The 14,711-nt window shown below is 41.4% G+C and overlaps 1 protein-coding gene across 1 annotated transcript in view; it reads right to left on the minus strand.

Moving 5' to 3' along the window:
* The window catches only part of SPOPL (speckle type POZ protein like), a 28,433-nt gene extending 17,821 nt beyond the window's left edge, over positions 1–10,612 (minus strand). The window contains exons 1-4 of the mRNA XM_015406208.1: positions 10,480–10,612; positions 7,021–7,142; positions 5,340–5,491; positions 1,400–1,527 (exon numbers count right to left, since the gene is read on the minus strand). Coding sequence (XP_015261694.1) covers positions 1,400–1,527; positions 5,340–5,491; positions 7,021–7,142; positions 10,480–10,557 — 480 coding nt within the window. The 5' untranslated portion in view covers positions 10,558–10,612. The remainder of the gene's footprint in view (positions 1–1,399; positions 1,528–5,339; positions 5,492–7,020; positions 7,143–10,479) is intronic.
* Positions 10,613–14,711: the final 4,099 nt, after the last annotated feature.

Raw genomic sequence — 14,711 nt, forward strand, 5'->3', positions numbered from 1 at the left:
CCTGCTGTGGCCTGCTTCACGTGGGCCACTGTGATCTGCCTCTGTACAGTGTCCAGCAGTGGCGAGTCAGCAAGGGCACAATTTGAAGCTTCAGATTGTCCTGCTGTGTCCTCGGCAGCAGATGCTGGTGCTGGGCTCCTTTCTGGCTCTTCTCCTGTGCCCGGAGCTCCAGGTTGGAGGGGCTTTTCTTTTGACGCTACCTTCTTCCTCTTCTTAGACCCCCCCCCCCCGGTCAAGGGAGCCTTCCTGGAGGTCTTTTCTTCTTCCGTTCTTTTTTTGAATTTCACTAAATTACTTCACAGAATCACTATTTTTTAAAGGTGTGGAACCTAGGCTGATGCATCCTGCTTGGAACTGCACAGCTATCCAAACTGGAGAGGTGGTCTCACTCCACCCCAGGTCAGTTGCACAAAGATTTGCATAGCTCTGTCTGGAGCAAGAGGAGGCATGACCTAAGTAGCTTGGATTACTTTCCCCACTGAAGGAGAACTATGGGGCATGAGTCCAAGAGCTAGCTGAAGCACTGATTTTGTATAAGCCTACATTTCTATTTGGAATTTACCCCAGCAGAGTTACTCCAAATTTTAGGGCTATTCAAAACTGGTGCTAGGACTTGGATTCCAGTGGACAAATTATACAGGTGACAGATCATGTGCTTTGCATTTATTAGGTGCACTAAATTCAATCCTCAGTTTCTTTGTTGAAGACCCTGAAGAGCTCTGGACAGTTAAGCACTGGACTTAATAAGCAACCTGCAGCAATCCAATACAGCTCCTTATATATTTATAAAATTATCCAGAAATCAAAGACATTTAAACAAAAAAAAACAGACTTATGATCTCTTGATGTGGAATCAGGTTAACTAAACCTCAACACTGATCTAGCTGTATCACATGAAATAACTAGGCAGCCAGCCACAATTATTAAATCCAACTAAGTGTTAAAGTCACTTTGTTTGGCAGGGAGGAGAAATCCCACTAGCATAAGCCTTAGGGTAGGACTCATTACGGCCTGAAGCAAGACGTGGACCACAAGAATTACCCAAGCAACTGACATCCTCTGAAAGAACGACACATCCATGTAAGTGTCAAGGCACTGGAAATCCGTATCATGTTACTAAAGTTTTAAAAAGTGTTAACTTCTTCTGTTCCTCCCCATTCAACGAGACTACAAAAAGTCTCCAACTCTGGTTCACTTCAACCTAAGCCTCTTCATGAACAATGTACAACAGATACAAACACCCTCACGTTAAGTTCTTAAAAAACAATTGTCAGGACACTTCTTCAACAAAGAGAGAATAAATGTAACATTTAACACACATACACACACACAAACACACAACCTTCCTCATCCATAGCCATGGAAATACTCTGTTTAAAAATTAGTATTGATTACCTACCTCACAAAATAATGTAAGCTTATCATCTGGTAAAAGACCATTTGCTTCATCAAGTAAAAAATCTCTCCGAATGAATTTTTTAAAACCCCAATCCTTGCCTTGAACAAATCGATATGCTCTTTGGCTTTCTAGTAGTAAATAAATAAAAAAGAATAAGCATGTTCAGTTAAACAGTCTTCACTTTAAAATCTTTACATATGAGGTCAGTGAAATCTAAGTAAAATCAAAGCTAGCTTAAGTCAATGTATTACTATAAAAGATGTGCACATTTAAGTATAATTTACTTCAAAGGCTTATTCAAGACCTAACTTACTTGATTCATTGCAAACTAATACAACATTAAATCCTATCAATGAATACAATATGTATTGGTAATTTGGTTTCACCAAGGCAGCACAAAAAAACTCCATAACATTGGTACTGAGGCAAGCGGTATTTTAAAAAATCAAGCTGGAAAGATTTGCATAGTATACTCCCATTCAGCAAGTGTCCACGATCCCAAAATGGTATTCAGTACTTCCAGCAGGGGTATGAAGCCCCTCTCTTCTGACTGCAGATTCCACTGCTGAAGCAGCTACTCCAGAAGTCTGGGAAACCTTAGGAGGGATGCTTTTGACCCAGCATGAAGAACTGCAGTCATAAAAGGAACCTGGACAAGCCTTGGCATGCATGTAAAATCCCATGGGGCTAGTCATGGATTTCTGGATTCTGGACACACCTATCTCACCCCAACCTGGCCACAGTAATCCACGCAACAGTTACCTCCAGATTGGACTACTGTAACTCACTTTATGCTAGCCTGTTCCGGAACCTCCAACTGATCCAGAATGCAGAGGCACAAGTCCTGATGGGAATGCCACGGATAGCACATATTTGACCTGTGCTGCGTCAGCTGAACTTTCAGTGGCGTACCAGATCAGGTTCACGGTTTTGGTCCTGACCTCTAAGGCCCTGAGCAGTCTAGGACCTACGTACCTTCAGGACTACCTCTGATATGTCCCTGAAAGAGCATTACACTCCGACTAGAACAACTTACTGGTGGTCCCCGGCCCAAAAGACATCTGGCTGTCCTTGACCAGGGCTGGGGCCTTTTCAGCCCTGGCCCCTGGTGGAACTCTCTGCCGAACAACATCTATGCCCCATGGGATCTGATGCCGTTCCACAGGGCCTGTAAAGCAGGGATAATCCCCACCAGGCCTTTGGTTGAGGGCAGTGACAGGTAACATCTTGCCTGGAACTCCCTCTCCTTCTCCCATCCACCCCCCTCCTTCCCTTCTCAGTTCTGTTCCATTGTTTATAGGGAAGTGGTGATATAGTTGAGAATTTGTTTTATTTAACCATTGAACGAATTTATATTGTATTTATTCTGATGTATTTTAGTTTTGTTGTTCATTGCACAGAGTAACTGAGTATTCAGGGATAGAGCAATTCACAAATCAAAATTGTGAAACAAATAAATATATTTAGTTAACTGAAACCATAACCTTTCTCTATATCCTTAACAGTTAAGAGTAACATTAAAGAGAAAAGGTTTTTTCTTAATGCAATGTTACTGCAACTTGGACCACTAAAACTAAATGAAATTCAAATACCGAATTCCCCCAGGTAATGGGTTGAATTTGATACAGCACTTCCCTAGATACAAGGACTTCCAGTGTGGTTTTCTCTCCCCCCCCCCCCCCCCCCCCCAACAGGATTTAGAGGCATTTCAGGCAGTTGTGGGGGAAGGGGTCGGATCCAGCACAGCATTTCCATGGAACAGAACTCAATTTTTATTTTTTGTAACTAGCTCCCTAGATACATTTTAGACAGCACTTTAGAGTGTGCTGAATGCTTTACAATCCTTATGATGCACTCCTATGGAGAGTCACTCCAGTCTAAGCCGATTGATTTCAACAAACTTAGACTAGAATAACTGCGCAGAGGACTGCACTATTTATCCATTAACAACAGAGGTTGCTTTTCAGTAAGTGACCGTTGCTGAGCTCCAGTTTCTGTACCAAAAGCTACATAATAATTTCCTGACTCTCATCAGTGAGTCTATACCAAATGGAATTTGAACCGAGGCCCATTAATCAAAGCACACCTACAGCAATTTCACCCATTAATAGCAGGAGATTAGTATCTGTTACCACATGTGCATAAGGCAGAGAACTAAATATACCTAAATGAAAAGTATAACTGAACACAGAAATTACAGATTACCATATGCATGAAGATACGCTGATCTGGATCCTAGGGAGCACGCACATGATTATGTGGCTCTCCCCTACTGCTTTCCCCAGCAGCTCTCAAGTAGACAAAAAACCATGCAGACTGAAGGAATGCAGTGTGGATAAGAAATCGCCTTCCCCTTCCTTTTATGTCAATGGAAATCTCATTGGCACAGAGCCACTACAGCTGCCCCACTTCAGTGCGGCACTCTAGGCGTCATGCCTTTCTCGGACATGAGCCGTGCAGTCACCAGCATCTGTGTTTTGGAGGACATATGGGGCTACAGGGGCAAGTGGGCAAGTACTGCATCCACATCTGCCCTTACACATGCCCTCCACAGGATCCACAGCTCATAATTTTAATCGTATTTATTATACTGATTTTATTATGCTACCCGCCCTTAGCCCGCTTGCAGGATGGGCAGGCTATAAATACAAATAATAAATAAATAAATATTAGTAACAATCTGTGAAGGGGCCCTTTATTACTAAACAGCTTTCTAGAGCTGTGCAGCTGAAATTTAATCCACCCAGGATTTTCACAAACAAAAGACAATAACTTCACGAAGTCCTTAATTTAAGTGCTATTACTGAAATCAGAATGTGACAAACTAGTAATATGTTGCTGCAAGATAGGTAGAACAGGCAAGCCATGCCTTATCTGCAACAACATCTACTTAGTGAAAGCGATAAAGTGGCTAGTAGATAGTCTTTTTCTAAATGGTGAACAGATCTATCAGTAAAATATATTTCCTAGCAATATGCATGGATATTTGTTGGCCAACTACTAATATTATTAAGAAACCTATCAATAGTCAGAGAAATGGGGCAAGCCTCTTTTGGATAATAAATGTGCATACAAAAAGAAAGGCATTCGCTTGATGTGACCATGATCCGCTGAAACTGAAGGGCACCTTGGACAGCAAAAGAAATTGAGTAAAATACTTAACACAGTGCAACCAAGGGAACATGAAAGATAAGTGACTAGGATCCCTCTCTTTTTACCATTTAGCCTCAAAGGGCTACTCTGAATCTTAAGAAGTGGTTCTGGGAGTGGGTGCTCCTACATAAAAGACATGCGGAGTTGATTTATTAAGCACATTTTATCCTGCCCTTCCTCCAAGACTTTCAGAATGGCTTATATAGTTTCCCACTCCTCCATTTTAGCCTCCAAACTACCAGGGTGGGGTGGGGTGGAGTGGGGTGTGACTGGCCCAAGGTATGATGGCAAGCAGGGATTTTCAAACGGGTCTTCCTGGTCCTAGTCCAACTCTGTAACCATTATGCCACACTGGATTTCTGATGTAAAGCCTCACTCACCTTAAGTTGCTGCCAACATAATTGCAATGTGTGTGTGGGGGTGCAATTTACACTGAAGAAATGTTATGTGGAAAAAATGTTTTAAAAGACCCTGCCTCCAGTACCACTTCTTCCATTTTCAAAGCTCATTAGTTTAAAAAGCCAGAAATTCTAGTCAAAGATTGGTGGAGTACTGCCATCTAATTTGGTTTTATATAAAAAACTTGAATGTACAACCGGTCATGGCGTGTTGCCTCTTTCAAAAGGTCTGATTTGGCATTCGTGAGGAGGGGATGCTTTGGAAGAAGTGTAAACATGCTGTTTAAATGATCGCCTTACCAGCTTGGCTTGCCTGAGGTCATGGTCCCTATATTTATTTCTCAAACTGAAAGTTATCTCAGTCTTGGAAAATCTGGAAATGTACTTACCCATTGCTTTTGTTTCTTCTCTTTTTGCATTTAAGAGAGAAAATTTAAATTTTGCTCTCACTTCACTTTTTGGACAGCTAACTAGAAGTAAATACAATGAAAGGTAATCTTTGCTTTCATCATCTAATCCTTTTGGGTTTACTCTCAGGCACCTATAATGAATGTAAGAATCACCAATTATACACAGTTGATTTTTAAAGCCCTAACTTACTAGAGATAGGTATGCACAAGACTCCTAGTCTCATATGCTTATAGACACAGAACAAAGCCTCTGGCATATAATCTCAAGTAGCTAGGGGGAGCAGACCACCCTAAAAGTTTCTAACCCTTGTGGCTTGCAGTGTGCTTCAAGGTTTCCACAAAAATCTTCAAGTTTCCAGGTCTATGATGCAGTCTTTCTAAGTACAGTGTGTTCCTCTTAAGTCTATTGAAGTCCAGTGGGTTTACATAACTCGGCTTCAGACTGCATTATCAATGTCTCCCTCCTTTCTCTCATCATCATATTCCTTCTGCCTAGCTGCATACAACTTTTGACCTGCCATCATGGCTTGATAACACTTAAACATTCCAGAAACTCAAGTGCTAATGCATGCAAGCTCAGCACTTTTCATGTTTCAATGCACATTTTAAGTATATGTATATCTTCGTTCATAAAAATACATCTGTGCTGCATAAAATCTTCATTTTATTCATCTTCATACCCAAGTGCATTTTGCTTTAATAAAACGGGATATAAAAACGCTTATCACTAACTGGTATGAAGAGATAAATTTTAAAATGCCTAGAAAAAAAGCAGCATAATAAGACTCAGCCATTTAATTTTTCATTACCCACACATAAAAAACAGCACCACACATGTCTTGGCAACTACCGCTTGTGTAATGCAGCACTGCGGTTAGGATAATCTAACAGCAACCATGCAAATTTATCAGGTAAATTTAGTAGGCATATGCAAAGAGTGACCTCTCACTGGCTTTGGAACCTCCTTTTTCAGACATATGTGACAAAGACTTACCAAAGGAATGCCAAAGATTCAGGTAGGTTGTGAAAGCCAGGGATAAAACAAGGGGATGTTTTAGCAGCAGATTACTAATATTTATAAAGAACCTCTTGACCACACACAAGAAACTCTAATACCTAATCGTTAAAAACTACAGTGCTCATTTAAACCTGTTCAAGGACTTGTTGAAACCAAACAGAACTTTTTAGTTTATTGCATTCATATCCCATCTTTTCCCAAGGAACTCAGTATGTCAGACATGGAGTAGTACTATTTATTAACTGCTTTATCACATTTAAACTATCAGCCTGCCCCCAGATTGCAACAAAGATTGACACAACTGTAACATTGGAATTCTATGTAGGTTTGGTATTCAAACAGAATATCAGACAGAAATATATAAAGCTACAAGAATAGCAGCAGCAGAGTCAAACCAGTCCATACCTGTAAAATCGTCTGTAACAAAAATCCAGAGGCAAGAACCAGGGATTTTATTATAACTACCTTGCAAGGTAGGCTACAGTAAAAACTTCCAAGGCAAAGTGGGTTTTTTAAACTCTGGATGTTGCAGACACATTCTGCCATAAAGCTGACTTGCCTCATTATTTATTTATATAATCTTAACACTATACACTTAAAGAACAAATGAAAAAAATCCCTGTCAAATTAATACCACCTTACCATTTCATTTTGTCGTTTGGCCCTGATGAAAAAGTAGAGCTCTTTAAAACTTCTCCCATTTCTTCTCTGCAGAAGCTGAAGTTATTAATGGTCCACATATAAGAAAATTTTACAACTTTAACCTGAATAAGAGATGCAGACAATCATGTCAATTTGCTAAATTTACTTCATTCCAACTTAACATTCAGCTAGTGACTGATAAAATCCTAAGTAAGATCAATTGTACGGTTTACACTGTGCAAGGAGAAATAGAAAAGAGATACTGAAGTTTAAGTTGGAGGAAAATAGTAAAAAACCAAGTTTTATGTACATTAAGGGCAGTTCATCAGTGCAGTGCTAGCGTTTGTTACTTCCAAACAGCTGCAAAAAGCAGCATGTCTTTCAGGTAATACTAGTTTAACAAACCAAGAAATCTATATACAAAAAATAAAGATCTCACAAACAATGATAGATTTTTATTGAAATACCAGTGTTAGTTTAGTTCATAATGGACAAGGAGTGTCCCTCGAACAATGGAAATTGAGTTCTGAGAATTTCAAGGCTCTGAACATTTTTAATAGGTATGGGGGAGTTGAATGAATCTCCCTCTTGTTTCAGACACCAATTTTACACAATGTCTTGTAACGCAGACATAGTTGGCCTGCATTTCAGAGCAGTAGTTCATTCTTGCCTGTATTAAAGGATGGTGTCTGCACTTGTACCTACACATGACTTGGGCAACATGGACTGCTGGGACTGTGGCTCATGAATAACATTTTTTAAAAATTTAGTGACCATGTACTGCAATTTAGGTCCAAGAACCCCCAAACCTGGACTCAAATCAGAACCTAGCTGAGAACTTGAAAGCCCAGAGGCTGCAGCTAAGAAAAAGGGAAGATTTCCAGCTGTAAAGAGGCCTATGTTTCTTAAAGGTTATTTACAAAGTTCTGATTAAAACTAGATTCAGGTGGGTAGCCACGTTGGTCTGAAGCAGCAAAACAAAGTTTGAGTCCAGTGGCACCTTTAAAACCAACATTTATTTAAGGCGTTAGAGTCTGTGTGCAAGCACAATACTTCAGACACATTGAAACAAAATTTCTTCAAGCTTTACATAAAAGAAGATGGGGGGTGGGGGGTGGAAGGAAGGACCAGTCAGAGTTAAGATGCATAAGTGAAGCTGAGATTAGATCAAGGCAGCAAGATCAATGAATGGCAGCAAATTAGCATACAAATGTGAGAGCTTTGTTGATCTTCAGAACTGAATTTCGTTGTATTGATCTTACCAGTGCTGAAGACCTTCCATATGTTAAATCTGGTCTGAGAATAATGTAAACTTTTGGAAGTTCAACAATCCCTTTGATACTATTTTTCCCCTCCAGAGTTTTGTGAAGGATTTCCTAAACCTTTGCTTCCTGATCTTTGTGCTAAGAGTCCCCTCACTTCTGATCTTGCGATCTCACCAGATTCAAGTTATTTAATAAACTCTAACTCAGTTCCCCTTTCGGCCAACAATACTTTGGTGGTCCTAAAGCCCGGCTCTAGCAAAGTGGACAATCAGTCTGCTGAAATGAGGCCACCCCTTGCAAATCCACCTGGTGGTACATCCCAGAATGAGGAAGTTTTTTTGCCACCTTGGATCAACTTAAGTACTCTTTACATAGTTTACTTTAAATGTTTTCGTCCAAAGAAGGTGACAGACAAAGGTCTAGCTACAGCAAAACAGGACACCCTAAGTAATGGTAATGACAATCCTATTTTGGATCTAGAGAACAGCTTAATCAACCACCAAAAAGCTTCGTACCGATTGGCCAAGAGAAGTCCAAAAGATGTGACCCTGATGAACAACTGATTAAGCTCAATATAGAATACACAGACACATTAATAAAAGATCATAGAATAGTGTTTGAAACAGAAGCTGTTCGAGGGCATGTTCATCAGACCTTGCTGGAGAAATGCTTGAAACAGAGCAAACACTCTGCTAAAGCCAGCCCAATCAGTGCATCTGACCTTGCTACCAAGTTGCCTACTTATGTGTTTTCTTCTGGTGGCTTTGAATCCCATGTTTTAAAACTATTTGTGGGGAAGAAATATCAAGCACACATTAATCTGTAGCCCTGGTACATATCAAACCTGGAGACCAACCTGCTCTGCCTCCAAAAGAATCATCTTTGTTATATCCACCTAAAAATATCATGAATGGCAGTGGGGTTTAAAAGTTGGAAAAGTTAATTGAGATTGTCTATCTAAATACAACCTTAAAATACTATCCTTAAAATACTATCCTGGAATATTGCTGGATGGTTACCAAGGATGGTTTTTGGATTTTCTCAGATGTTTTGACACATCCTACTCTAAGAAACTTGGGTCCAAAGAGAAATACAATTAAAAGGGTGTATTTCTTGTTCAATTTTGGCTTCTAAAACTGGGCATACAGGCTGTCATACAGCAGGCTTGTTGCTTGGTCTCAATGAAGCTAAAAGTTGAGTTTATCATTCTGTCTTCTTTCCCTCCTCCGGCCCAAGCATTTCTTCTCAAATTGTCTTATTTAAGATTGCTTGTAATTAATATATATTTACCCCCCAAGTACCAATAGAGCTGATTTCTCAGTGCAAGGAAACTGTTTAAATGTGTATGTTGTGGACCTTAAGCTAAAATACCCTTCAGCAGAACTTTTGATTGCAGGAGATTTTAATGCTAGGATTGGGAAGGATGACCAGCTGTTATGAAAGGCCATGGGCTTTTAACCAAATGATTCCCTCTTCCTTTCTATAAGACGCTCCAAAAACCCTCAAGTTAATGCTGCAGGGGTCTTTTTGGTTAATTTCTGTATTCCATCTAATAGACCTACTGTAAGTGGGTTCCTACCTCAAGATTCTACTGGCAAATATACATTTAGTTCTACTTGGGATAGTAGTGTTATTGATTATGTCACTGTTTTCTTTAACTTGAAAATACATATTTTGGGCTTCTATGTAGGACAGCATGTTGATAGTAACCACTTTCCTCTGATCACTATCCTTGAGTATGAATCCCTCTCTCAGTCATCACCTCCTCCCACTACTTTATGCGAAAATATACTAGTTGTCCAAATAATTAGATGGTCTCAGAGAGTGGATGAAGGTATCAACCAGCTGACTAATACTAAAAGGCTAAGTGAGCTAAATCAGCAATTAACAAATGCTGAAAATCTCCCTGAGGCTCGTCGGTCCTACAGTGTTCTTGCTACTACCATCAATTGTTCACTTCAACAGCAATCTGAAGCAATTCTACTTTTTTCTGAAGTTATCCCCAGTTCATTTTTCGCCTTCTGGTTACTTTAGCATAACTTTCTTGTACTGCGCCTTCCAAGACTGCCATTATCATTACTAATGAGAGGTAAACCTGGAAGATTCCTGTTCTATAGGAATAATATGAAGATGTTAAATATACCACCAGTACAGAAAACAGAATCCATAAACATACAGAAGATATGATCATTACCTGTGTATAACACCAGCTTTCAGCTACAGGCCCACTGGACATCTCTCCAGGTGGTAGAGGTGTGGGGACCCTTGACATCCCCACTTTATTGCAGAACTTACAGTATAAAGGCAGAAATTCGACTGTTCAGTATTCTTCCTGCATATATTAAGATGAAAACAAGTAAAATGTTAGTGTTATCTGTGGGCCCCATGGGCATAGAGAGTCCCCAGGCAAGGTATTAACACAGACCACACTGATATGGAGAATAAAGAGGCCACGGCTTATATTGGTTACAACTATAGAAGCATTGGCACCGTATAGGGATGGATCCCATATCAGGTGGCTGGCCTACCACCTGATGAAGCCCCACACCCCCAGCCCATCTGCTTGGGTGCTACTAAGGAGCAGCAACTCTCTGGGAGCCATGTGGGCACCAGCTGCTGCGTGGTTTCCTTGCCACCTGGTGTTGAGAGCCCTGCCAGCAGCCCTCAAGCTGGGCATGCAGCTGAATTGGCCCTTCCCCGAGACCCTTTAGGGGAGTCCCAGAACCGTGGAATGCAGGAACACAGGCACCATCTGCCTAACCAATGGGATCCATGTCCATGCTCAAACTACCTGAAGCTGTGACATTCATGAACATGCATACATAACTCATAACAACCCAGCTGCCAGGGAGGGATGGGTGGGCAAATCACGGTGAAAAGACTAGGTAAAGAGTGTGCGGCACCTGGCTAAATAGTTGAGGGGTGGGCAGGTAAGACCTCCCAGGCTGCCTGACCTCTCCCCGCACCCACCTGCCATCGGTTACACCAACATGACATCCAGCCCCTCGTCTCTGGACCTGGCCATGCGGCCACTCCACCAGCTGCACAACCACCTCGCCTGCTCCCCCTGAGCCCACAAAAGTGGCAATGGGGTAAGTCCCAGCTGCGTCTTCTAATTAAAGCATTAACTAGAAGTGTTAATTAGTTAAAGCTTCTAAGTAAAGTGTTAACTATGGCAGAATTTAGGCTATTTCTGAAAATATTAAGCAATTACAGGAGAGAAAGGATCCATTTATGAAGACATTAGCAAGTAGCAATGGAAGACTATTCTGCCTATATATCTGGATTTTACAATACCATATGCAACCAAGGCATTGTCAAAATGCAACCTCCTCAATCAGGAAAACTGTTCAAATTTTCTCCAAAATAGGCCACCCATGCTCATCTACTGTATTTTCCTCAACTACAAAATAAGTAGATCAGTAGAACAATAAAGGGAGATGCTGCCAGAATGCTTAACACTGCTGAGATTCTTGCTTCAGCCAAAGCAAAAAGCAGAGAGATGTCTATCAACCCACCAGGGATGAAAAGCATCACTGCATTTAGCAGTAGGAAGACAGATTGAAGTACTGCCTCAGAGTCACAGCATAAAGTTTATATTCTACTATTACCAAGAAAAGTCCAGTTGTCTGAACCCTGTATATATAGGAAAGATATGCAAATTCAAGAGATACATTCAAATATAATTAATCTGTGTGGTTTGTCCTGGCATCATCAGTCATACCCTTAAGTGATCACCTGACGTTTAAGGTCTGTCAGAGGAGAAAAAGAAGATGGACTGCTGGTTTCATGTTCATACTTTGCACTATTTCCTCCACTGCCCTGAGGTTATGTGCAGTTTGGCCCAAGTCAAAATGGCCTAGTGTTTATCTTTTTCTTTATCCAATCTATATATACGATCACCTACACACAGCCCCCATCTATAGATATCTAAATTTGTGGATCGGGGTCACATGGGGGCTAAACAGATCTTTTTTCACACTTGGGAGACTTCCAGGTTTGCAGAAAAATATTTTAAAAACTACATGGGGGAGTAACCCCCCCCCCAAAGTAAAGTACCTCTAGAGTTCATTGGTGGGACAGTAGAGCCTTGTTTGGCACAGTGGCAGAGATGCAGCCTAGGAAACTTGTTGGGCCCAGCAGTGGTGCAGTTTAAAAGCCCTGCTGGGCCCGGCAGCCACCATGCAGCCTGGGAGCTCTGCTGGGCCCAGCAGCTGCCACCACCAGCAACAGTGCAACCTGTGAGTCATGCTGAGCCCGGCAAAACCCTTGAGTTGCGCTGGGCCCAGCACGAAAGTGGGGGGAGGGAATCCCCCTATGAGTATAGCAGGCCCACACTTGTTCATTACAATAATCAGAAATGCATAGCAGGCATACACACAAAACTGTCTCTCGTCATCTGCCTTTAACACTTGTCCAGACATTTTTACAAATCATTTCATGCTGGGTTATAGCTAGACAACCAGAAAAGTGCTAACACATTAAGGCTGCCACAAATATTCATTAAAATTAACCCAGCCTTTTTTAATGGTTTCAAAATAAACAAAAATAATAAGCTAATGCTATCATTTCATTGTCATCAGGCCTCCACTTCGTTGATCTTTACCCCATCCCGGTGGCAGAGACCAATTCCAAACTGACCTGTCAAAGGAGGCCCAGAAAAGGAGTTTGGGGGCATTTTCAACAAAAAGATCAAAAGCCAGCAAAGACAGAAATCACCAGACTGAGCATAATTTCACAGAAAGATAGCTACAAACCCCTGCTTTACCCTCTATTTCTAGCCTCTCCCTTTTAAAACATATTGTCACCGAGGTCTGCCCATTAATAAGAAGTGGTTAAAGCTATGGAACACAGGGAATAGTCCCAGATAAAAACTGCATAACAGCATAAAGAATATCCTGTTTACTAGAATTACAAGAAATAATCACACCTCGCATGGTGTTAATCACTTCTGATGAAGTTTCCCCCCGAAACAAAGTTGAAGCTGGACTCTTCGTAAATCTTTGGACCTAATCTTTGGACCTGCATAACCTTTGGATATGTAATAACTTTCAGATTTGTATCATTGTTCAGATTTGTAATTTGTATTATCTGTTGTACACTTTCAATATAATTAATTTGCAATTGATAGCAACTTCCCCAGTTTGTGTGTACTGATTCTGATATACTGGGAGGCAGTGTTCCCTCTAAGCTGAGTTAGTGTGAGCGCTCACAGTTTGTTAGCCTCCAGCTCACACATTTTTGCCTTCGCTCAGGAAGGATGGCTCCATAGCAAACTAATTTATGCAGTAGCCAAATCATTCGCTCACAACTTTAATGCCAGCAGCTCACAAAATAGAATTTTTGCTCACAGGACTCCACAGCTTAGAGAGAGCATTGCTGGGAGGTCTTTTTGGTGGCTGAAGTCACTTCACTCTCCAGGATATAAAGACAGATGGACTCACATTTCAGCTGTATCTGAGGAAGTGAACAGTGATTCATGAAAGTTCGTGCCCTGCCACAAACGTTGTTAGTCTTGAAGGTGCCCATGGACTCTTGTTCCCTTTCACTAATAAGGAATGCAAGCTGTGCTGTTAGGTCCCCCCCCCCAATCTGTTAGAAATGGAAAGGGAGATCTCTCCAAATGCCATGGGATGTGCGCTCTCTTTCATACCTGTAATAAAACGTTTTTTGGTCTTTAACACAGGACTACCCCCCCTCCAATACCTGGAATAAAACATTTTTGGTCTTCAACACAGGATTTTCTCTCTTTTTCTGGCATATTGCCCCTGGCTGGCTGGCTCCCTCCCCTTCTTTCCTTCTCATCCTCTGAAGAAAAAGTGTGCTTCTACCTGGAATAAAACGTTGCTGGTCTTAGATGCCATTTTTTCGCCTCTCTCTGACTCTTCCCCTCCCTCCCCAGAGGAGGGGGGGAGGAGCCCTCAGCCAATTGTGAGAAGGCTTTCTTTATCTCGTATGAAGCAGGAACTAGGAGAGACTGCCCAGAAAGAATTACGACATGGGAAGCAGGAAGCTGGAAGCAAGACAGAATCAGCAGCTCTTGAGCCGGATTGCAGCCCATCACGGGCCTGATACGGCCTGCGGGTCACACGTCTGACACATCTGTTCTAGATAATTCTCAAAGTTAAGTTTACCAGAACACCAGATCATATGAAAGTCCCTTCACTCCAATCAAATGGTTCCAGTTTCTGGACATTTAGTGTAGTTGATCACAGTTACACTCTCCAATTCATTGTTGACAAGTTGTTATTGTTCAGTCCCACAGTTGAGTCCAACTCTTCACGACCCCATGGACCAGATCACGCCAGGCCCTCCTGTCTTCCGTCGTGCTTCAGAGCTTAATTTCATGTTCATTGCCTCGATAACACTGTCTAGTCATCTCATCCTTTGTTGTCCCCTTCTTCTTTGACCTTCAATCTTTCCCAG

The sequence above is a fragment of the Gekko japonicus genome, unplaced genomic scaffold (assembly GCF_001447785.1).
Source record: "Gekko japonicus isolate JY-2015 unplaced genomic scaffold, Gekko_japonicus_V1.1 scaffold1723, whole genome shotgun sequence".
NCBI lineage: Eukaryota > Metazoa > Chordata > Lepidosauria > Squamata > Gekkonidae > Gekko > Gekko japonicus.